At 45.2% G+C, this 25610-nt stretch overlaps 1 protein-coding gene and 1 pseudogene across 5 annotated transcripts in view; both read right to left on the bottom strand.

The window, feature by feature from the left end:
* LOC311131470 (calcium/calmodulin-dependent protein kinase type II subunit gamma-like) overlaps positions 1-12033 on the bottom strand; it is a 119532-nt gene extending 107499 nt beyond the window's left edge. For all 4 annotated transcript variants that reach the window (XM_084164487.1, XM_084164484.1, XM_084164485.1 and 1 more), the window contains exons 1-2: positions 11860-12033; positions 10489-10583 (exon numbers count right to left, since the gene is read on the bottom strand). In XM_084164487.1, coding sequence (XP_084020613.1) covers positions 10489-10583; positions 11860-11924 — 160 coding nt within the window. In that variant the 5' untranslated portion in view covers positions 11925-12033. The remainder of the gene's footprint in view (positions 1-10488; positions 10584-11859) is intronic.
* A 10559-nt stretch (positions 12034-22592) lies between these two features.
* On the bottom strand, positions 22593-24664 carry LOC311133295 (arylsulfatase I-like; annotated as a pseudogene). The gene is made up of 3 exons: positions 24414-24664; positions 23808-24134; positions 22593-23546 (listed from the first exon to the last, which is right to left on the bottom strand). The product of its transcript is annotated as an arylsulfatase I-like (transcript).
* Positions 24665-25610: the final 946 nt, after the last annotated feature.

The raw sequence follows: 25610 nt of genomic DNA, 5'->3' as shown, positions 1-25610 counted from the left end.
ACCTCTCGCTTCGCCTCTTCCTCAATTTACACACACACCAAGCCCCTCCCCCTGCCTCTAATGCCAACAAAGTTGAGAGATCACATCTTCCTCTCTGACAAGCTGTTTCAGAAATAAGGTAGGCCACTTGACTTCAACATCTGAACAAAGTGGACAGGCTAACATGCTTTTCAAACAGTTGGAGACAGACAGAAGGGTGTGTTCATAACAATTCAACTCTTCAACCATGTTAGCTACATTTACATTTACGTCATTTAGCAGACGCTCTTATCCAGAGCGACTAGCAAATAGATCCAAGTTGGCTAAACTTTAAATATAAAGATTAGCTGGCTAATCACTAGCACGTGGGCTTGAAAGATTGTTGATGAGACCTGTGTACATTTTCTATAACCTAATGCCTGCTACAAGAAGTTAGCCATTATTAGTGAATGTGCATTATGCATGGTTCTAGTTAAATTTGTAACAAAAAGGGGCATTTTCATAGACAGACTTGAAAGCCAGATCAGTGATTATTCCAGAAGAAAGCAGGTTAGTGGGTCTTATGGTTTTGGAAGGCTTATATTTAGTATATGTATAACTTCACAAGCCCAGAATTCATTAGATTATTGCTGACTGTTTAAATTGAGTGTATTTTACCTTTAATTGTACAACAATGCTAATTTGGAGTAGTAGTAGTGTTACTACAGGCCAAGAAACATGCTCCTCTGCACTGTTAGATGGCCATATGAACTGAGCCATCCAAACAGCACAGCATCCACTTAAACCGCTTTATTTAACCGTTTGGTCATTAGGCCCCAGAATGTTAAAATAATTCACCAAGATTCTCGACGGCCTATACTACAGTTCTTACTATCAAGGGTAACTAAGTGTGGACTGTAGATAGTGTAGTGTAGTAAAGCAAATCATAGTTTATCATGTACAGTCAGGTCCAACATTATTGGCACCCTTGATAAAGATCAGCAAAAAATAAAGACTGTATAAAATAAATAATACAAATACTGAGCTATATTGTATGCTCAAATATATTTTTTCTTTTTTTGTATTTTATACTAATACAATTGTTTAATGAGTAATAAAAGAAAATCTAAAAAAGAAAGGGGTCAAAATTATTGGCACCTCTATTTTCAATACTCCAGCACCCTCCCATTACATTTACATTTACATTTTAGTCATTTAGCAGACGCTCTTATCCAGAGCGACTTACAGGAGCAATTAGGGTTAAGTGCCTTGCTCAAGGGCACATTTACGTCATTTAGCAGACGCTCTAGTCCAGAGCGACTCACAAATTGATGCATTCACCCTATAGCCAGTGGGATAGCCACTTTACAAATTTTTTGTAAAAAAAATTTTTTACAATTTTTTTTCGACTCCGCTGTGTGTGGGGGGGGGGGGGGGGGGGGGGGTAGAAGGATTACTTTATCCTATCCCAGGTATTCCTTAAAGAGGTGGGGTTTCAAATGTCTCCGGAAGGTGGTGAGTGACTCCGCTGTCCTGGCGTCGTGAGGGAGCTTGTTCCACCATTGGGGTGCCAGAGCAGCGAACAGTTTTGACTGGGCTGAGCGGGAACTATGCTTCCGCAGAGGAAGGGGAGCCAGCAGGCCAGAGGTGGATGAACGCAATGCCCTCGTTTGGGTGTAGGGACTGATCAGAGCCCGAAGGTACAGAGGTGCCGTTCCCCTCGCTGCTCCAAAGGCAAGCACCATGGTTTTGTAACGGATGCGAGCTTCAACTGGAAGCCAGTGGAGTGTGCGGAGGAGGGGGGTGACGTGAGAGAACTTGGGAAGGTTGAACACCAGACGGGCTGCGGCATTCTGGATGAGTTGTAGGGGTTTAATGGCACATGCAGGGAGGCCAGCCAACAGCGAGTTGCAGTAATCCAGACGGGAGATGACAAGTGCCTGGATTAGGACCTGTGCCGCTTCCTGTGTAAGGCAGGGTCGTACTCTCCGAATGTTGTAGAGCATGAACCTGCAGGAGCGGGTCACCGCCTTGATGTTAGCGGAGAACGACAGGGTGTTGTCCAGGGTCACGCCAAGGCTCTTCGCACTCTGGGAGGAGGACACAACGGAGTTGTCAACCGTGATGGCGAGATCATGGAACGGGCAGTCCTTCCCCGGGAGGAAGAGCATTAGGAGGATAACGACACTGAACCTTTTTTAAAAATGTTTTATGAGATTGGAGAACACATTGGGAGGGATCTTGGACCATTCCTCCACACAGAATCTGTCCAGATCCTTGATATTCTTCGTCTGCGCTTATGGCCTGCCCTCTTCAATTCAAACCACAGCTTTTCAATGGGGTTCAAGTCCGGAGACTGAGATGGCCATTGCAAAATGTTGAGTTTGTGGTCAATTAACCATTTCTTTGTGGATTTTGATTAATGATTGGGGTTACTGTCTTGCTGGAAGATCCACTTGCCGCCAAGTGTCAGCCTCCTGGCAGAGGGAAACAGGTTTTGGGCTAAAATGTCCTGGGAATTGATAAAGTTCGGGACCAGTGGAAGCAAAATAGCCCCATAACATCAAAAATCCACCACCATATTTTACCGTAGGTATGAGGTACTTTTCTGCATATGCTTCTGTTTTTCCACGACAAACCCACCACTGGTGTGCATGGCCAAAGAGCTCTATTTTATGTCATCTGACCATAGCACCAGTTCCAATCCAAGTCCCAATGCCGTTTATCAAACTCCAGGCAGTGCTATGGTCAGATGACATGAAAATAGAGCTATTTGGCCATGCACACCAGCTCTTTGGCCACCCTCCCAACATGTTCTAATCTCATAAAACATTTTTGAAAAAGGCTCAGTGTTGCTATCCTCACAAGGGGAGGGTGCTAGAGTATTGAAAACAGGGGTGCCAATAATTGTGACCCCTATCTTTTTTTAAATTAAATTGTATTACTTGTTAGATAAAATCTCTTTCTCTGAGCAATTGTATTAGTATAAAATAATATATTCCCCCCCCAAAATTGGCGTACAATATAGCTCAGTATTTGTTTTATTATTTTATACAGTCTTTTATGCTCATTGTTATCAAGGGGGCCAATAATTATGGACCTGATTGTATATATTTAGTGATTTCTGTATAGTGTCTGGTGTGATAGATCAAATAAAGGCCAGACTAGTTCTAGCAGACAGTAGCAGTGGTAGTAGGGCTGCTCATTGCCAGGCTACAGGTTGATTGAGGGTGTCACGGCATGTCTCTGTGATCAGGCTGGGATTATCCTGTTACATGCCTCAGAGGCTTGGAGATCCACAGCCATTGCCTGTTCTGGCAAGCTCAATATATAACACAGGTACCTACTACTACACTACACACACTTGACATAGAAACCACTACCAACCACAGAGAGAGGCAGGGGGAGGGAGAGGGAGAGTAAAAGAGAGAGAGGGAAGGATAGAGACAGTGAAAGAGAGAAAGTCAGCTTGGTTAGAGCATTAATGTCACCCTGATCCGTGCGCGTGCACGTACGTACGCACACACACACCTCCACACCCAGAGCAACGATTCAGCATGCTTTTCAAGAAGGGCCTTGATTCCTCAGGGTAGTCTGACACAGAACTGGCAGAGTCACACTCACAACCATGTTACAATACTGCAGTACTTTAAACTGCCACACATACACACACACAAACGCATGCATGCACGCAAATGCACACACACACAAATTTACGAAAAAGTTCATGTAAATGCCATTTTGCATCAAAGTAAAGGCATTGGACTGTGTGGACAGAATAAGATAGAGAGCTGTTTACAGTACCTGTTTACATCTATTATGTCATCCCTCTCTTTGTTCTCCATATGTCTCCGTGGGGTGGATGTCCTCCAATAGAATCCCATATTTGTCTGACAAGACAATTTGTCTTTGATTCCAACATGCGCCACCACCCCCCCTCAGAAAACACCAACAAAGCCTTTGTCTTAGAGGAAGCAAACACAAACCCAGCCATTCTTCAAACTGACGCCGGGGATAAGGATACAAAGTTCTGCAGTGCTTATTCATTCTGCCTTAATCCAGGGTGGATTGGACTGAACAGTGCTTGTACGTCCCCACGTCCAGCCACCTACCCCTATGAGTAGTCATTACTCGACACTCCTCGGATTGCACACACATACACACACAAGCACACAAACACACATCTCTGTTCCTTCATCTCTGGGGGTTGGGGTTTCAGCCAAGCGGGTGGGCGGCGAGAGAGACCCAATTTCAGTTTGGGAGAGAAAAGACCAACTTGATTCTTACTCCGTGCCAGGCATTCTGTCTCTGTGCTGAGATGGATTCCATATGCAGCAGCAGCAGCAGAGGAATGACAAACGGAAAGAAACACAATAGAAACCTGAGGCTTAGACCACTGACTACAGACTCAAATACAGAAAACACAAAACACGCTGGTGACCACAGAGAGCTTATATGACGATTCTAACAGAAGTAATCAATCAGACCCAGTCTAATGCAATACAGTATAATGTAATGTAGAATAATTGTAATGTAATGTCACTAGTGCTGAGCGATTAGCTGAAATATTATTATTTTTAATTATTATTACTGAACAACGAATTGACAGACATCGGTTCAATTACTTGAATTCCATTTATGATTATATTTTTTTGTGAGCTCTATGCTCCGTTTCTCTAGAGAAATCATATCAAGCGCACAAGAGACATCAAATCAAGAACGAACTGTGGGATGCTGTAGGGAGTTGTAGTTTACAATAGTCAAATATTCAACCTAGTTCAGGGCAGAAAACATGCTAATTAACTACAATGACCAGAATCCATTGCGCTTGTTCTTCCCGGGCCCCGCACACAGACTGCATGAGAGAGGAATGTACACAACACAGCGACAGTAGGGATAGAGACAGTTCATGAGGTAGATATACCCGATTGATAGTTGTAGCAGTCTTGAAAGTATGCCTTAAGAACTACTAAAATAGTTATTTCGTCAGACAGCTCTGCAGCATGTGCATATACTAACTAGCTAACTAGGTACTAGCCTAATTGAGATAAGCCGACTAGGTGAAAAATCTGCCGATGTGCCCTTAAGCAAGGCACTTAACCCTAATTGCTCCTGTAAGTCGCTCTGGATAAGAGCGTCTGCTAAATGACTAAAATGTAAATGTATTGCCTGAGCAGAGATGAGATGATGACTTTATGAAATGAAATAATAAAGTCATTAAAAAAAAAGATATATATGCACAAGTGAAATATTTTATTTAAGTAAAGTAATGTGAATAAATGATGGTTAATAAGTGATATGCACTAAGCAGTAATGGGCAGTCACTACTGTACCATCATGGGGCTCTTGTTAGAGACAATGGAATGTTTTCAATGTTTTGGCAATTGAGTCGTTCCATGTCATTTCAGTAAACATGACACCCACCATCTCAGATTGTTCTGAAATTGTTTCTGCAGTTAGAAACAGGTCAGATTGGCATTCCTTAAACATGATTTTGTTGAAATTTAATTTTATCTCTGCAAAATTAAGGTAATTGATTGCACAAAAATGTGACATTTTAATTTAAAGGATTCAGATAATATTCAATAAATATAGTACCCAACATCCGATTTGGACCAAACTTTTTTCCTACCAATGAATAAGACTTGAAGAATCCCCAGAAAAAGTCAAAAGCCACCAACGAACCCCCCACACCCCATGCCAATCCCATCCCAACAACCAGTATAAAGTATCAGTTCTCTACGTTTGACAAGTAGTATGAAGCTGCGGATTGGAGTATTGCTTCTCCATACTATGTAATGTATGGAGTGAATCTGGTGATGTTTTTTTTCCCTGTTCAGAGACATTTGTCATTAAAGTTGCTTGCATTATTTACCACAAGGTAGTGTGAAAATACCAGGTTTTGACTGTTCCTGCTATACCGCCACACACTTTTATCAATTTTGACGGTCTCTTGAGTTTATTAAATAGATCACAACATTTCCTTTGCAACTAGATTTGGTTCATGATGAAAATAAGATAAATTGAATCCAGTCCTCCTTACACATTGGTAGGAAGAAGTTTGGTCCAAATCGGATGTTGGGTACTATATTCATTGAATGGAAAAATGGCCGATTTGGGTGCAATCAATTAGCTTAACTTCTCTAGAGATCAAATTATATTTCAACAAAATAATGTTTCAGGAATGCTAGTCTTATCTGTTACTAACTTCAGAAATTATTTCTGAACAATCTGAGATGGTGGTAGTCGAAATCGTCTTTCTTGTGTTTTTGAGGTGGAATGACCCAATTGAATGTTCTCAATATTTGGCTTTGGAATTTAAATTAAAAAGCTCTGAAATCATTTCAAGGTCATATTTCATAATGCATTTAATGTTTACAAAAAAAATATATAGGAAACCGTGATTTTCCTTTACAAAACGAACCAAAACCTTTCTCAAAAAACACTAATCTTTCAGCACTACTAGTAGTGGTCCCCAGTACAGAACAAGAGCACTTTCATTTGTGAGGTCACTGTGACTAAGGAAAATACTGGCTGTGCTGAAAAACATGCTGAGGAACAGAAAGATGCGTTTTGACCCAAATGACAAACAAACTACAAAAGCTATCTTTATATAAGCAATCAGTACTTTTCTTTTTTTGTCCGATTTTGGAGGACAACTTCATTATTTGAATAGCATTATCTGTCATCACACAAATATATAGTAGGCTATAAACACACGTGCACCCACACACACACACACACACACTCCCTCTCTCTCAAACACACACAGTTTGTTCCATTAAAGATTCACCACGGCAGTACTGCTACATTTATCAGGACTCTGCCAATCGGCCTACAGCGAGTAGTACAGAGGAAGCCTTCCAAGGAGACGGAGGGAGAGAGAGAGATAGAGATGGAAAGAGGTAGAGAAAGGCTCTCTCCATTTTTCAATTTCCATCCAGCACAGCCTTGTGCTAGCGTCAATTATTCAGCAGCACAGTTCCATCAGCCTCTCGACACCATCAAGGGCCTCGCTGCCTCTCCTCTCCTCTCCTCTCCTCTCCTCTCCTCTCCTCTCCTCTCCTCTCCTCTCCTCTCCGGCTGCTCAGACTCAGGCTATAGGGCTCAGGATCAGCGTACGTTCCATCCCATCCAGCCAGGCAGGCATATAGTATCCTCCCCTTCCCCCCCTTATTACCCAGCCAGCCCCTCACGTCCCCTGCAGCAAACCCTAACCCTGCAGCAAACAGCAAACTCTGTGAGTGACAGGGTACATCCATGCAGAAGGGCATAATGACACACGCACACAGGCAGGCAAACGCAGGCAAACACACACACGGTGAAGCAATAAAAGGTTAAACGCTGCAGTACTGGTCAGAGCCCCCCATGAGAGGTTGTCCAGAGTGACCTGGTGAGTAATATGAGGGGGGATGAGAGGTTACTGACTGTCAAGAGCCATAATATAACAGAACACATCCCATATACAACCAGGCCTGCTGACCTGGGCAACTCAGCTAGCCCTGACGCACTGGGTTAAAACACACACACAATCCACAGGCATAGTCACTGACCGATAGTCAGCTGGCTTGACCTCTATGGCACACACACAGACACACACACACACACATTGGGATTTAATCCTACCCACGTCATGCACTCAACTCATCTGCACAAATGCTGCAAAGCTCCCAACTCGCACCAAAAAATATGTTACCTATTGCGTTTTCTAAACACACATCACAAAGGGAATACAGAATGAACTCACACACACACACTGAGCACTGTCTGCTAATAGCAGCGGACTGAGCTTGTTTCTCTTCTCCAGATCTGTTATTTTTTCCTCCTGTTAAAGAGATTGGCTCCCGTGCCGTCCCTAGGAGGGGTGCATTACATCGTGCCAGGCTTTATTCTCTATACTCGACTTGAGTGGGTTGAGTCACTGACGTGATCTTCCTGTCCAGTTTTGCGCCCCCTCGGGCTCGTGCGGTAGGGGAGATCTTCGTGGGCTATACTCAGCCTTGTCTCAGGGTAATTAGTTAGTGGTATGTTGGTACCCCTCTAGTGGTGAGGGGCTGTGCTTTGGCAAAGTGGGTGGGGTTATATCCTGCCTGGTTGGCCCTGTCCGTGGGTAACTTTGGACGGTGCCACAGGGTCCCCAGACCCCCCGTGCCTCAGTCTCCAGTATCTATGCTGCAATAGTCTATGTGCCGGGGGGTATGGTTAGTCTCCCATGTCCCTAGGAGGGGTGCATCACATCGTGCCAGGCTTTATTCGCTATACTCTCTCTCTCTCTCGCTCTACTGTGTGTGCATCTTGCTAGCTGTCACTCAAACGGTGAGGGGCTGAAGCTTATTGTCTATAACTCGATTGCTAGGGGGCTTGCCCACATGGGGGAAAATGTAGGGAAAATGGTGCGGCACAGCTTCCAGAAAAACAGCTGCTTTCAAACTACGAATTTTGTGGCTGATTGAGGTAAAACAGCAATTCTGCTCATAAATTATGCATGTGTGAACTACACATCCAGCCCAAAGCGGGAGGTTTACAAAATACTTAGTAGTCGCCAAAGTTTCAGAGCATGTCTTTAACTTTATACATAAATAAAGCCTCATGATGACCCGTGTAGCTCAGTTGGTAGAGCATGGCGTTTGCAACGCCAGGGTTGTGGGTTCGATTCCCACGGGGGGCCAGTATGACAAAAAACAAATGTATGCACACACTAACTGTAAGTCGCTCTGGATAAGAGCGTCTGCTAAATGACGTAAATTGTAAATGATGGCAGTTCTCTTTTCCCCATGTCTAGATGGATGGTAGATCTGAGGGAGATGATTGCAGCTTCGGTTTGTGTAAAACACATTGGCATGCCCAGGGCCTTCAGCTCTGATTAAAAGCAGTGGGCATGAGGAGCTGTAGGGAGGTGAGGAGGGGGGTAAAGGGCTCTGGTTCAGCTTGGCTCTCCTCTCCTCTACTCAGCTCAATAGGACTGGAGCATTCCTCTCATTCTGTGCCAGCCAACATGATGAACAGTTTTAAGAACCCAGTTGCCAGGTTACTTGACGGGATCACTGCCAGCCGCTGCTAAAACACAGCACATCTAATTACCTGTTGTTGTTTTTTAAGACTGTTTTAAATAAATGATTTGTTTACTGGCCCATCCGTTGAGACCATGGCAGAGGGGGGCAGAGGGGGTAAGTGGGGCCTGTTGTAATTCAGCTGGCATCCCTAGAGGACGGAACAATCTCACACCAAGATCTGGCCTTTGTAATTCTCATAATAATCAAACAACCTCCACTGCCCCTCCATGGCCATTGCTAAAGCCTTCTCAAGACGGAAGGGAGGCCATATCTGCAACAGTGTGGCCACGGGAAAGAGGTACTTTTACTACTCGCAGTAAAAGACTGCTTGGATTAACAGGTCAATACCCAGTCAGCACAGCTAAGATTGTGCTTCAGGAAGATTTATTCATGGAGTAATTGGCAGCCGGGACTGACGCAAGCAAGGACTGTGACAACAATGTCCAAAAAAAATTGGCGACGCAAACATTGAATTACAGTGTAACAAGCATGGCGTAGCTGTTTGACGTTTCAGTGCCATTAGTCATGGCAATTTATGCCCTAATGCACACAGTGACAGAGAGGGAAAGTGCTGAGGCCTAAAAAATCTAATTAATATCCATCTCCATCACAATGTCAAGCCCAAACAGGAGATGGGCCAACTCGATACCTGAACAAACAGGTATCAGCCGTGTCCACTTTCCCGAAATAGATCCGGAGCCTTTTGTCTCTGCTGCTGCTGCAGTGGCAGATTGGCCATGTCTCACGTATCCCCATGCAGCCCTCCTGGCCAAGGCTTGATTAGAGCAGATGATATCCACACTGAAGTGTGACAGCCTCCTCTGGCCAAGAGGACATGCTTTTCTGTCTGGACTCCATGTCTCTGATCAGGGGATCTCACAAGGTGAGCGGGAAGATAGTTTGAGAGGAGAAAACAGAAAACACTGGTGTAGCCCTAGCAGCAAATAGCAGTATTGTGACCACAGCTATGACTAAACAACACAAAGGTGATCCAGATCCTCCTAAAAGGCCTCTGGCAGTCTGTATTCACAAACACACTCGGTTGCTGAGGGCAGGAGGAGAGCATAAACAAACGCACCACACACAGACAGTGGCTGAGCTATGGCTCTGGGGTAGGCAGCCACAGTAACAATATTTCCCGCTGGACTGGAACATCATGAGATGAATGCTACTGTTTATCTCAATGAACAAGGAGCTCTGTGAAGTCATAGTTCCCAAAATATGTTCCCACACACCCTTTGACAAGTTGACGTACCCGTATGTAACACTAACATATAATGTAATGTTATTATGCTGTTTAAAATAGATATTAAATGGATCAAGCACTTTCATGTGCACATGGGTAATTGAATAAACCAACAATGAAAAGTACCTTCTCCAGTGTCGATCTCCTATTGCATTATGATTGGTCCAAACAATGTCACAGGCATCAAAGCATACATTATTGTAAGTGGTGTAATATTTGACTTTGTCTTACCTCTTGCTGATAGTTTTTTTGTGTTGATAATTTTAGCAGCAAATTCCTGGCCATTGGACTTTTTAATGCATCGCCGGACAATGGAGAAGGCACCTCTGTAACGAGACAAATTAATAAACAAAACAGCAATATGAGATCATGTGACAACTCTCACTACTGCAGTGCACACACAATACAGCCCACCAAAGTCAATATTGTGTCTAGTTCAAATCGAATCTCTGTGTAATAAAGAAAATGGTAAAAAGTGAAAAATAGTGTTACAAGAATTGACCCTACTCCTCCCGAACATCTGTCAAATGAGAAACGTTGCAATTTGAACTAATCGACGGTAGTGCTATATAGCCCATCACTGTGGTACACAGGTGTAAAAAGTTAATACAAAGCAATGCATAATAACCAGTTGCTTGGCATGTGATAACTAAATTATGTATAATGTAATAACTTAATATTTTTGATTAGAATAGCCGAAAACTGTAGATGAAATTGCTCGCAGTACTTTTTGGTGTCTCCCTCATTCGCTGCTTGTGGGGGAAATCAGCTCAGAGGAAATTTTAATATGGAGGGGCCGACTCATAAACCTACACAGGAACTAGTGTGCAGAAGTAACTTGAGCACCACAATACTATCCAGAGAATAAACCAAAACATGAGAAAAACTACGAAAAGTCTACTGTAGGCTATGCCAACTGAATGTTGTATTAAGCCTACCATGTATTAAGCCTACCACCGTCTATTATGATTTCATCATGCATACTTGAAACTGGAAATGTATGGTTATAGGTGGAGTTGGACGTACACCATAACTAGCCACTGCTAACTGCAAAATATAAAACTGACGGGTTACAAAGTATCTTTCTACTTGGTGGTTTATGCCTGTAGTACTCATTTCTTACAATGTTACAATGAACAGAATGAAACACATTGGATACATTTTAGATCGTTACACAAGTAGCCAGTGTAACATTCCTCCCTGTGTGGCTCTCTATGAAAAATAACCCAAAAAGTACAATGAAATGATAAAAAATAGATAGCGGGAGAAGGTGTTACCTTGAGATAAATCAGCACTATATCTATAGCGGATGTCGTTTAGGTGTCCAAAATCTATGGCACTATATCTATAGCGGATGTCGTTTAGGTGTCCAATATCTATGGCACACCGAGGCATGGCAAACTCAGTACAGGCATGCATGCTCGAGCCTTCCGACACTAACTCGAGATGTATTTTAATAAAAAGTTGTTCGACTATAAAGCTGCCTGAACGAGGAAATAAGCGATCGTCTCTTCGTTGCGGGGGTGCCTTTCCTGTTTGTCTACAAAGCAATACAGGAAAATGTATAAGAACAATAGGATGATATATGTTAATGTCGCTTACTTTCCGAGCTCTTCGTACAGCTGATATTCGTCTGTAAATCTGGTAGAGGTTACAATTGCAGCCATGTTGTGCAGTAGGGTATCGCCTCTCTTTTCGGTGACTGCCTCGCTCAGGTTTACGGAGGAGATCTCATAAACTCAAAGGGAAGGGAGATACTGGAGCGACAAAGAGGGAGGGGAGAAATAGTAGGAGAGTGGTTGTGGCCCTGGTGGTGGTGGTTGAGTTAGAGAAAAAAAAAGGCTAGTAACGCGATATTTTCTGCCTGGTCTCGAGCGCCACTGATCTAGGATCAGCTTCCTCTACCTAAATGTTGAAGGTAGCCTATTATCAATCTTAGTTTAAAGTAACACTGACCCCAGATCAGTTTATATGGGCGGCGTTATCCTGCTACGAGGGAAGTCGAGACGAGGGAAGTCGAGAATAAAAGCATACGTGATCTGATGCTGCATTTGAACAGAGATACGGCAGGCCTAAATGAAAGCGACCACATGAAATTATATCTAAGTGTGATTGTTGCAGATTTCCACCTCTGAATTTCTCAGTGTAGGCATTTGAACTGTAAAGATACGGTAAAGATAATCCTACTGTAAAGATAATCTTCCTGAAAAATGATAGTGTTTTTTTTTTTTTTTTTTTTAGCGTGAAGTGTGAAGTGACTAGGTCTACCAGTAGGCCTTGACTGATTTTTGGTTGATATCCATATGGGTTGAAAGGGATCTATCTGGTTTAACACTGACTTGCCCTGCGTAGAATTTGATAGGATTTAATCACGATCAAACACATCTTGCAACAAACCCTCAGAGCCAATCCATACCTGTCTCTCAGAACTTCTGATTCACGGTCCACTCTGTTGGCTCAGCCTTCCTTTTCAGAATGCAACTTTGCCTTTGCATGTCACCTTCACACCCCATGCACACATTTCCTCCTGTCCTGTAACATGTTCCTTCCTACTGATGACCTTTCAGCATCTTCCTTTGACTGCCCCTCCTGTACTGTATGCAGTGGGATGGAGCTCCTCTACCGTCACCTGACATGAACCCGTTTTGTAACATAATGGTCTTCACTATCATCATGCCCTAGGCTCCCCATGTCCAGCTGCCCCCAACCTCCCCCTGCTGCCCCTTGCCCCCCTGCCTCCCCCAGCTTCCATATTCATCAGAGGGATGTGACTCCCATCTCTCCAGGAGTCTGGAAGAGCTGCCTACTGTAGCATTCATTATCTGTACTACTGTCTCCATCATAACAGGCTCATAAATCCAGAGAGCTGCTGCTGTGAAGGAGAAATATGTGTCTTGTCCATCTGGGATTATAGGTTGAGAAAATTGAACTAATTACTGTTAAGTCTCGTTTTAGTCTTAGAGCAGTATTTAACTGTAAGCTGTTGGAGCATCATTTTTATGTAAGGTTTATCTGAGCTTTCATGAATTATTTATGAGGAGTAACGTTATTAACATGATGTCACGATCGTCGTAATGAGTGGACCAAGGCGCAGCGTGAAATGCGTACATCTTTTATTGAGTACTATAAACGATAACAAAACAACAAAACGAAACGTGACGTCCTCGGTCATAAACACAAACCTACACGGAACAAGATCCCACAAATGACAAGTGCACAACAGGCTGCCTAAGTATGGTTCCCAATCAGAGACAACAAGACACAGCTGCCTCCGATTGGGAACCACCCCGACCAACACAGAAACACACGATCTAGAAAAGAACACATAGAAAACAAAACATAGACACTACACATACAGTGAGGGAAAAAAGTATTTGATCCCCTGCTGATTTTGTATGTTTTCCCACTGACAAAGAAATTATCAGTCTATAATTTTAATGGTAGGTTTACTTGAACAGTGAGAGACAGAATAACAACAAAAAAATCCAGAAAAACGCATCTCAAAAATGTTATAAATTGATTTGCATTTTAATGAGGGAAATAAGTATTTGACCCCTCTGCAAAACACGACTTAGTACTTTGTGGCAAAACCCTTGTTGGCAATCACAGAGGTCAGACGTTTCTTGTAGTTGGCCATCAAGTTTGCACACATATCAGAAGGGATTCTGTCCCACTTCTCTTTGCAGATCTTCTCCAAGTCATTAAGGTTTCGAGGCTGACGTTTGGCAACTCAAACCTTCAGCTCCCTCCACAGATTTTCTATGGGATTAAGGTCTGGAGACTGGCTAGGCCACTCCAGGACCTTAATGTGCTTCTTCTTGAGCCACTCCTTTGTTGCCTTGGCCGTGTGTTTTGGGTCATTGCATGCTGGAATACCCATCCACGACCCATTTTCAATGCCCTGGCTGAGGGAAGGAGGTTCTCACCCAAGATTTGACGGTACATGGCACCGCCCATCGTCCCTTTGATGCGGTGAAGTTGTCCTGTCCCCTTAGCAGAAAAACACCCCCAAAGCATAAAGTCTCCAACTCCATGTTTGACGGTGGGGATGGTGTTGTTGGGGTCAAGAACACCATCTTGAGTTGATGCCAAAGAGCTCGATTTTGGTCTCATCTGACCACAACACTTTCACCCAGTTCTCCTCTGAATCATTCAGATGTTCTTTGGCAAACTTCAGACGGGCATGTACATGTGCTTTCTTGAGCAGGGGGACCTTGCGGGTGCTGCAGGATTTCAGTCCTTCACGGCGTAGTGTGTTACCAATTGTTTTCTTGGTGACTATGGTCCCAGCTGCCTTGAGATCATTGACAAGATCCTTCCGTGTAGTTCTGGGCTGATTCCTCACCGGTCTCATGATCATTGCAACTCCACGAGGTGAGATCTTGCATGGATCCCCAGGCCGAGGTAGATTGACAGTAATTTTGTGTTTCTTCCATTTGCGAATAATCGCACCAACTGTTGTCACCTTCTCACCAAGCTGCTTGGCGATGGTCTTGTAGCCCATTCCTGCCTTGTGTAGGTCTACAATCTTGTCCCTGACATCCTTGGAGAGCTCTTTGGTCTTGGCCATGGTGGAGAGATTGGAATCTGATTGATTGATTGCTTCTGTGGACAGGTGTCTTTTATACAGGTAACAAGCTGAGATTAGGAGCACTCCCTTGTGCTCCTAATCTCAGCTCGTTACCTGTATAAAAGACACCTGGGAGCCAGAAATCTTTCTGATTGAGAGGGGGTCAAATACTTATTTCCCTCATTATAATGCAAATCAATTTATAAAATTTTTGACATGCATTTTTCTGGATTTTTGTTGTTGTTATTCTATCTCTCACTGTTCAAATAAACCTACCATTAAAATTATAGACTGATCATTTCTTTGTCAGTGGGCAAACGTACAAAATCAGCAGGGGATCAAATACTTTTTTCCTTCACTGTATAAACTAACACCCTGGCTCAACATATAAGAGTCCCCAGAGCCAGGGCGTGACAGTACCCCCCCCCCCCCCCCCCCCCCCAAAGGCGCGGACTGCGACCGCGCCAACTAAACCCAACAGGGGAGGGGCCGGGTGGGCATTCCGCCTCGGAGGCGGATCCGGCTCCGGGCGTGACCACCACCCTCTAACTACCCCCCCGTAGCGCCCCTGGTCTGGTCCCGCTGGCTGGAGCTGGACTGGACATCAGTGGAGCGGATTGCTTAGGCTCCGGCGTGGAGCAGCTGACCGGTACCTGACCAGGCACCGGTGAAACAGGCACGGGCTGTGCCGGACTGACGACGCGCACCACAGGCTTGGTGCGGGGAGCAGGAATGGGCCGGACCGGGCTGACGACGCGCACCACTGGCTTGGTGCGGGGAGCAGGAACAGGCCGGGCCGGGCTGGCGACGCGCACCACAGGCTTGGTGCGAGGGGCAGGAACAGGCCGGGCCGGGCTGGCGACGCGCACCACAGGCTTGGTGCGAGGGGCAGGAACAGGCCGGGCCGGGCTGGCGACACGCACCACAGGCTTGGTGCGAGGGGCAGGAACAGGCCGGGCCGGGCTGGCAACGCGCACCACAGGCTTGGTGCGAGGGGCAGGAACAGGCCGGGCCGGGCTGACGACGCGCACCACAGGCTTGGTGCGAGGGGCAGGAACATGCCGGACCGTACTGGGAACACACACCACTGGCCTTGTGCGGGGATCAGGAACGGGCCGGACCGGACTGGTAACACACCCCAGTACCTCTCGCCGTGCCTCTACACTCTCCTTCCCTCTAATGACCAATGGCCCCCGTAACCTGGTGGCCTTCTCTCCTAGTCCACAATCTCGCCCTGTAGCTGCCTCCAGCAGCCCCGTCGTCCATGCCGTGTGCCCCCCCCAAAAAATGTCTTGGGGTTGCCTCTCGCCGACGACGGCCCGGTTGGCGCCGCTTCTCCTCTCCTGCCTGGGTCTCCCCCTTCATCGCCCTCCGGTAACGGACGGCCTCCTCCTCCGTTATCCTCCCCCAACCGAGGAGGACATCTACCAACGTTACCTCCGGCGTTTGCTCCTGGAAACGCTGCTTGGTCCTGTTTTGGTGGGATCTTCTGTCACGATCGTCGTAATGAGTGGACCAAGGCGCAGCGTGAAATGCGTACATCTTTTATTGAGTACTCTAAACGATAACAAAACAACAAAACGAAACGTGACGTCCTCGGTCATAAACACAAACCTACACGGAACAAGATCCCACAAATGACAAGTGCAGGCTGCCTAAGTATGGTTCCCAATCAGAGACAACAAGACACAGCTGCCTCCGATTGGGAACCACCCCGGCCAACACAGAAACACACGATCTAGAAAAGAACACATAGAAAACAAAACATAGACACTACACATATAAACTAACACCCTGGCTCAACATATAAGAGTCCCCAGAGCCAGGGCGTGACACATGACTTGTTCACAGTATGTTTAAGTGTATGCCACTGCTCCCGCTCCTTGTCTGTCCGTGTGCACACATGCATGTTTGTATAGAGAGAGAAAAAGACAGAATGTGCTGCAAGTGTATTTGCACACAGCTGTGCTGCTGTTCATGCATATCTGTTCGGATAAATTACATATCTGTATTTGTGAGTGTGTGTTTTAAACAACGAATGTTTGTGTGTTCGTTTTTTTGTTGCTGAGAGAGAGAGATACAATATGTGTCAATATGACCCTGTTTGTGAGTGCATTTCTCTCACAGACCCTGAGCTTTGTCTCTGAACTGGGCAAGCCTTTCACAGTCAGGCAGCATTGCGGAGGGAGAGTGCCAGTGATTATAGAGTGTTTGCAGTGAACACAGGAGCTGTGCTCTGGCTTCTGCTGTAATTGCAGGTAGGCTGACTGATATGAAAGCCTAATTAGAGCGGTGCAGAGGTGCCTGAATATTAATTGCAGCATTTTCTATGATGTTCATGTCGGACAAGACTTCAGCAGGCAGTATGCAGTGTGGAGTGGTGGGTGGTAACAGTAGGAAGTCAGATCCTGGGAGGAGAGAGGAAAGAGGAGAGAGGGAAGAGGAAGAAGAGGAGGGGGAGTTCGCCACTTTGCTCTTTGCCAAATAAAAGCTGCATGTATCAAGGTGATCGGTGAGAGAATGCATGGTCCTATGGAAACAGTATCCGTTTCCAAGCCAGTACCCTTTGACTTCTCCTGAATGTACCAATTGTCAATATTTTGTGTGATCATTATGTATTCCATTGGTGGTCTAGTGCTGCAATGGTGGTTGTCTCCTAGATTTAAAGGGCAGCTGAACTCACTGATTTTGCCTGGGCTTTTCTGCTGCTCATGAATAAAAAAACGAGACTTGAGTTTTGGGGGTGTGGTTCGATGTGGGTAGGATATGTTCGCTTTATCGTACCCTGGCAGTTATTGATGTTTTTGCCTGTTGAGTCACTGTAGCAACAACATAGCCACTACCACTTCCTCAAAATAGTCAGAATTAATCAAGAAATCTATAATTAATTTTATTGTTTTTGCCGAGGAGGTCTTAGTCGCGCAATTTTACATCTAGTTAAGGTGTTTGGTGTAGTATTTCTCAAGTAAAACAATTCCTGAAAAACTAGTCAGTGCACTGAAAAGCACAAGCTACACACTGTTTATCTGTGCCCAAAATCACTAGCTAGCTAGCTAAGTTCCATCTCTGTGTTTGTCAATGAAGCTAGATAGTAATAGCTAGCAGGCACCTTGAGCAGGCAGACCACATTAGCTAAATCAGCTTATCAAGTCACTGGCGAGTGGCAACGTGTGTGCTTTGGTGCCGTTTTGTATTTACAACATTCTCACTATCAATTTCCACAGTGTGCGTCTGTCTGGCAGTGTTTCATAGCAAATCATGTTACAAAAACAGGTTGCGGCAGGACACAAGATGCTCGCGAATGGCTTTTGAATTTCGGAATATTGGCCAGTGGCAGTAGATGACTTGAGTGATCATTAAACACATCAGCAAGTGGCCACTCCATAAAGGGCTTAGGGGCCAAATGAGTGATTCCACACGCTCCAGGCCAAAAAAATACCAGGATTTGGGGGATTTTCAAAAATATTTATCCATAGAATGGTCCTGTTTCTCTGTACATGACAATTCTCCCTAGGCGTTACCATCCCGTGTTAATGGGCAAGTGGGTATGATTGTAATCCAAAACCAACCCACGTGTAAATTGTGACGACCTCAGTTACACAAATCTCACAAAACTCGGACTTTACTGACTTTATGACCAAAATGATCCTACTTACACGGTTTGTTTGTTTTTTTCGCACTGGAATAAATGTTTCTGACAAATATTGATGCCACATAGGCCATTTTCAACTAAATAAGTTGTTTTTTTAGTTCAGCTGCTCTTTAACCCATTTTGAAACAGTATACAGATGTAGGATCTTAATTTGAGCCAGTTTGCTATAGCAGCAAAATAATCCTGCAGCAACTATAAATAATGGACATTTTTGTAGTGGTTGATACATTTTTCTTTAGGGCAAATCAGGTCTGACATTTCAAAGTGGAAATTACAAACTTTAGAAGCCTTTTTAAAACTCAAAAACACTACACATTTGTATTTCCTGCTTTGCAGGACAATTCTCAGCAACAAAAGAGTGATCAAATTAAGATCCTACATCTGTATACTGTAGAATACTATACTACACACTGTAGTATCCCTCGATCGTGTAGTGCTTACTATAGAATTTTGTAGTATACTGTAGAATACTATACTCCACACTGTAGTATCCCTCTACCATTTGTAGTACTTAATATAGATTGTTGTAGTATACCGTAAAATACTATAGGAAATACTACAGTATTATCCACAAAAACACTGTGGCAAATTCTACAGTAATGTCTGCAAAAACACTACAGTTTTTAAACTATAGTAATACTACAGTATTTGATTTGTATATACCCCACCCATTCCCCTCCATCATATCCCAATTTGTGCCAACCATGAGTGAAAAACCTACATTCCAATTATAGACCATATATTGTGTTCCCTGCAGGTTATAAAAAAGAGCAGAAGCTCTGAATTATCTGCTTGGACTGCAGTCCTACCTACAGGTTATGGTAAATTTGCTTGTTTAGTATTTGTCCAGTAGGTTTCCTCAAGGAGAAAGCCCCCACTTATTTGTAAAAAAAACACTATATTAAATACTACAGTCATGTCTGCAAAAACACTAAAGTAAATACTTCAGTATACTAAAGTAAAGTCTACAAAAATACAACAGTGAATATTATGGTATATAAATATAGTAATACTACAGTATTTATACCATATTATATTGTTCATTTTTTCATGTCAGTAGTTCTCCACAAGCCTTGATTCTCAACAAGCCAATTCACACACACTGAGACAATATAGAGCCCTCCCCTCTATTCCAGTTTTTGTTGCTCCGTCATCATCGTATTACATTGCATAATTGATACGCGTAGCAGACACCTCCAGCCACGGCTGGCTGAAGAGCTTCCACGTTCCATAGTAAACAACTCCACTCTACAGTAGTGGAGAGAGATACAGTAGCGGTACCATTGAGGTTGAGTGACTCACTCAACAAGAATTACGCCAATTTGGCTGGTGGAAGGAAATATCTTTCAAGTGCCTTTCCTCTCTTCCTAGTTCATGCTTCAACTGGGAGAGAGACTAGGAGTGAAGTTTGGCATGGTGTGTAGAGCACAGCTGATAAGTAGCGGTTGGGCAAGGATTCAAGAGCTGAGAGCACCGCCTCCCTCATCGCCTCCCTCATCGCCTCCCTCATTGTACTGTACTCAATAATTCTGCACTTCTTTCCAAATGCCTGTTTGTTATCGCTCTGTCTATCTGCACAGAGGAAGGATAAGCAAGACATTGTTATCCCCAATTATATGGTGAAACTCCCAAATGAAAACAACACATATAGTTTACTATACTGTATCTGAAAACAGGAGGCTGCTGAGGGGAGGACGGCTCATAATAATGTCTGGAACGGAGTGAATGGAGCGGTATCAACCACATGGAAATGATGTGTTTGATACCATTCCATTTATTCCATTCCATCCATTGCTATGAGCCTGTTCTCCACAATTCAGGTGCAACCAGCCACCTGTGGTATCTGAGTCGCTATGTCTTTCTGCACAGTGGAAAGATGAGCAAGACATTACAGGCAATCATATGGTGAAACACCAAATTAAAAACATGTAGGTATCTGCATAAAGCTGTTCCTTTCTGTTTTCTGGCAACTGTGGGATATCATTACTGTATACCTGCAGGCTGTCGATTACAACATGATAGGTTTCTACTAACGACCTATTTAAAAGGACAGATCAATTCCAAGGGCTAATAGGTGACCCTTTACCAAGGGACACTGTAAATGTGTCCCTGCCCATTCTTTGTCATCACACAGGTTTAAAGGGTGACTGTTTAACAGCTCTGCTGTGTTTTAGTGTGTTTACACTACAGTATGTATCCACTATCCACACTATCTTCATGTGTCCTACACATTACTTCACTCCAGGGCCACAACCCTTTATTTTATTTCAACTCAAAACGCTAGAGGTTTTTGAAGGCAGAGAGCCCAACTCTGAACATATCAGACTGCTTATGTTGCAGTTGTTGCTGTATGACGGATCGCTGCAACGTCATTAAAGGTCACTCCCTCCCAGCTGACCTCCCGGACAGCACACTGTGTGTGTCACCTCAGTGATTTATAGCTTGTGTCACTTCACAGGAATCAGCTCGCTATATGCTTTTTCTCTCAGACCTCTCTGAGTTTTGGGGTTTAAAGCTGTAGTGGCTCGCTTCAAAAAGCCCCAATGTTCATTCAAAGCATTCTTGACAAATCTCATTCCCAGATTCCAGTTTCAGTATTTTGGCTGTGATGATAGTACTATGCATATATCTACATGGAATGTGCACACACACACACACACACACACAATCTCTCTCTCTCACACACACATGTATACACACAGATGTTCAACACAAGTGACAAATCGTGTGCATTTATGAATGGAAAGCAGCAAACGGCAGAACACATTTCAGTATACCGTTAGCATCAAACTATACATATAAACTTACTGGTATGTTATGATATGCACATCTTTTCAAATGGCGAGATTACAGATAAGGCAGGGAGTGCTTCAAACAGCATGGCCTTGCTGCCCGCCTAGGATGCCTTCCTCCTCCTCCTCCTCCTCTCCTCCTCCTTTCTGTTTATGTAACTCTGTACATCCGATCTCAATCCTCACTCACATGCATCCTGCCTATTACTTCAAAACTGACCTGATCTCCGAATGAAATGAGAAAGAGTGAGGAGGAGGAAGAATACGAGAAGAAGACAATGAAGAGGGAGGAGGAGGAGGAAGAAGAAAATGTTCCTACTGCTGTAGGAAAGAGGCAAAGAGCAAGAGAAAATCTGATGAACTGAGAGATAGAGGGAGAAAGAGAGAGAGATTGGACAAGAGGGAAGGGTGAGACTTGGCTGGAGGGAGAGAGGAGGAGGCAGGGAAGTAGTAGGCAGCTTGTTGCTGGAAATAAGAAATGTACAGTGCTTCTCCCTTCTGTGTGTGGGATTGTTGCATTATATACAGTACAGGCATAATCACACATTAGTTCCTACACAAATGGCTTACAGTCAAGAGATGCAAGCCTCACATTTGATCTAATCTGATGTGATCTGGCACCTATAATGTGACACATCCAAACCCTAAGTGTCACCCTGATCCAGTCTGCTCCAGTTATCTCCACATTATTTGAGTCTGCGATTTGCCAGCCGGCATATCACACTTACAGTGTGAGCCACATACACTCTTAGAAAAAAAGGAGCTATCTAGAACCTAAAAGGGTTCGTCAGCTGTCCCCATAGGAGAAGCCTTTGAAGAATCCTTTTTGGTTCCAGGTGGAATCCTTTTGGTTCCAGGTATAACTCTTTCCACAGAGGGTTCTACATGGAACCCAAAAGGGTTCTATGTGGAACCAAAAAGGGTTCTCCCTGGAACCAAAAAGGGTTCTCCTATGGGGACAGCCAAAGAACCCTTTTGGAATCCTTTTGTCTAAAAGTGTATGTCTGGAACGTGGCTTGGGTTTTGGGTGTACTGTACTGTAACCGCACTGAAGAGCACAACAGCCAATGCATTTCTGGTTCAGTTTATGCTGGCCAATCCCCAATTTATGATTTTGACGCAGTGAGGTGTTGTTTAGAGTTGGTTTGGCAAAAGAGGAGTATGTCATGAGCAGCGTGTAGCCTGGACGGTCCATTATATCACCAAGTACAATAAAACAATTAAAATTAAAGAAATATCCCTCTGGGTTTCTGAGTGTCATTCTGATTTTGTCCTGATGATGGGCGGATGAGACATCTAAAACTCACCCTCAACATCAATCTTACAGTTGCACACTCCTTGGTGGCCAGGGTGTCCACATCCCCCCATGGAGCTGAGGGTCCGCCATGTGGTCATCAGGTGGGTTTCGGGGGGGAACGGCCGTCTGGTTGTACTCGGCCAGTCTGGCCAGCAGTATCTTGACCACCTCCGGCCGTGCATCAGCCAGGTTTGACATCTCATAAGTGTCAGCGGTGATGTTGAAGAGCCACACAGACTTCCCCCTCTGGTCCCAGTGTTGCTCCATGCCCTGCCACTGCTGGGGCCCCCGGACAGGGTCTGGGGGGCACCCAGTCCTCGTCACCCACATTTTCAGTCAGCAGCTTCCAGTACTCAGCCCGGATGGCTGGCCGCACAGCCGTGTCCCAGATGCTGAAGCTGTTGAGGGCCAGGGTCCTGGAGTCTGCCTCACTGGGCCATCGGGATACCGGGTCGATATGAACAGGATCTCAATGCGGGGCCAGTCTGGCTGATGGCCCCCCACACGTTGTGGCCGTCCAGCTGGCCTCTGCCCTTTTCAGGTGCCCCTGCCAGAGACAGCATGGTGGGGTACCAGTCAGAAACATAGATCAGCGCCTTGCTCACCTTCCCTTTCCGCTTCAGGAGTGGGCTGTGGACAAAACCCACTGCCTGCACTCCCCCCTCCCAGTAGGTACCCTTCTCACCTCGCAGGGGCCAGTTGCAGCCCCCAGAGAGGGGCTGGCCCCCATTGTCTGAGGAGTAGACCAGGACAGAGTTCTGGTAGAGGCCCCTGGTCCTCAGCTCCTGCACCAGCTCCCCCACACCCTCATCCACACAGCTCAGCATAGCTGCATAGTGTCGTCGCGGACGGTTGTCAAGGGTACTGTAGCGTCGCAGAAAGTGGTTTGGTGCCTGCAGGGGTGTGTGGACGGTCTGGAGGGCCAGGTACAGGAAGAGGGGCTTCCGGGGGTCATGGGCCCTCAGGATCTTCTGAACCCTGGATGGAAAGAGGAGTAGGCCACCAGGTCTGGGTTACATCTTTATATAACTGAGACATTATGTAAAAGACATCAACTCTGTAGTGTCCAAATCTTTGAAATAGCCCAAGACTTTGAAATGCCCAATTATAAAAAATGTGAATCATTTTATCAAGGACACTCTAAAAACCTATCCATTCTGTTTCCAACATGCACAGTAGTGTTTAGTACTAGATAAGCTCCTTTTCATCACCATAGATATGTGTAAGGGCTGGCCTCACCTCTTTATGTAGAGCGTTGTGGAGCAGTTACTGCTCATCTCCAGTCTCTCCCCGTCGTGCAGGTCGAAGCCATAGGCCTCAGCCTGGTCACAGCTCTGATAGGAGAAGTGGTCACCCCTGCCAGTCAGGGAGCCTAGGAAGCTATGGAAACTGTGGCCCGTGGGCAGGTAGCCCGGCCGGCAGAAGCCCAGGTGCCACTCCCCTACCATGTGGGTGTTGTAGCTTGCCTCCTGCAGTTGCTCAGTCAGGGTGGGAGCATCCGGGGGCAGGCACAGGGGCTGGTGCGCCTGGATGATGGAATGATGGAGGCCCGTGTGAATCTGGTACCTGGAGAAAAGGGGGAAAGGAGGGGGAGGTGAGATGAGAGCTAAAACAAGATTATGTCATTTCCCAAACCACGATGGGAAAGATTCCCAGAACCATTTATTGTCAGGGATCAACATCAGAACCTTCAAACATACATGCCTATTCAAAACAACATGCAATGTTCTGACAGATCACTCCTTTATTTAAAAGCAAGGTTATAAGAATGCACAGGAGTTTGAGAGGAATCATTCCATTCAGGATAATATATAATAAGCCAGTGCAATAAATACAATTACTCACCACCCAGTCATGAGCTGGCTGCGTGAGGGCGAGCAGATCGGCTGGACATAGTAGTTCTCCAGCTTCACCCCCCCCCCAGCCAGCTGGTCCAGGACTAGAGTGTGGACGTCCGAGCCATGGTAGCCCACGTCCCCATAGCCCTGGTCATCCGCGATGATGAAGATGAGGTGGGGAGGCACGCAGCAGAGACAGCCTTGTATGGCCACTCCGAGCAGAAGGAAGCCCGACTCGACAGCCCCACTCTTAACCATCATCAGTCTGGAGGTTAGTGTATGTCTGGGATCTGTTACTCCGATTCAGACCAGCCTTGCGGAGCACTCCCTGCTCTTTGTCTGCACAAACAGTGGGGGTTGTGAATGCAGGAGGCTACCTGTTGAGGCCACTGAGTGCATAGAGAGCATAGTGAGTGTACGTACACCCGAAGAAGGATCAATCTTTCTTGCTGCGCTGTAGACTAGGATCCCCCTACCTCTCTGTTGTCTCCCTATCCCTCTCCACATTGCATAAGACATCTTTGATGTGGTGCGAGTAGGTGAGGGTAGTGGAGAATGTAGCTGTCTGTGAGATAGTTTGGTGTGTGTCACACTGCTCTGTCTCTGTCTCAGGTTCTGTCGAGGTTGTTTCTATCTGGGCTGTGTGTGTGTGTGTGTGTGTAGTTGGAGTTACAGAGGCTTCCCATTCACAGGAACCTGCCACATTCTTCTACCCCTACAGGCACCTCCTTGGGTCGGCTGGGCAGAACTGGATCACTGGCACGCGCACATGCACAAACGATCACACACACACATAAACACACACACACACATATATATGCACACACACCCACGTAATTGTTTTGAAACTCCTCCAAAATCCATTGAAAAACACACGTGGAAGGTATAGTTCACAGGGTGAAACACAATGTTAACACCTCCTGGCCACGAGGTAAACTACAATCCTACAACCACAAGCTCCAGCTGCATTGACAACTACAGTGCCTTCTACAGACACAGCCACTGCTGCTGGGGTTGAGGGAACATAGGGCTGAGGGAACATAGGGCTGAGGGAACATAGGGTAGACCCCATGAAAGGCCTGCTGTGGAAAACAACAAGCAGAATCAATGCCTCCCGTCCCTCACATTTCAGTTTACTCATAGATAATAAGACTTGAAAACACAGAGCATCAATAGATCTGTCTGAGCTCCTGATGCTCACAAG

Source organism: Coregonus lavaretus (assembly GCF_964263955.1).
Source record: "Coregonus lavaretus genome assembly, chromosome: 1".
Lineage (NCBI taxonomy): Eukaryota > Metazoa > Chordata > Actinopteri > Salmoniformes > Salmonidae > Coregonus > Coregonus lavaretus.
This window is presented reverse-complemented; position numbering and strand designations above follow the sequence as displayed.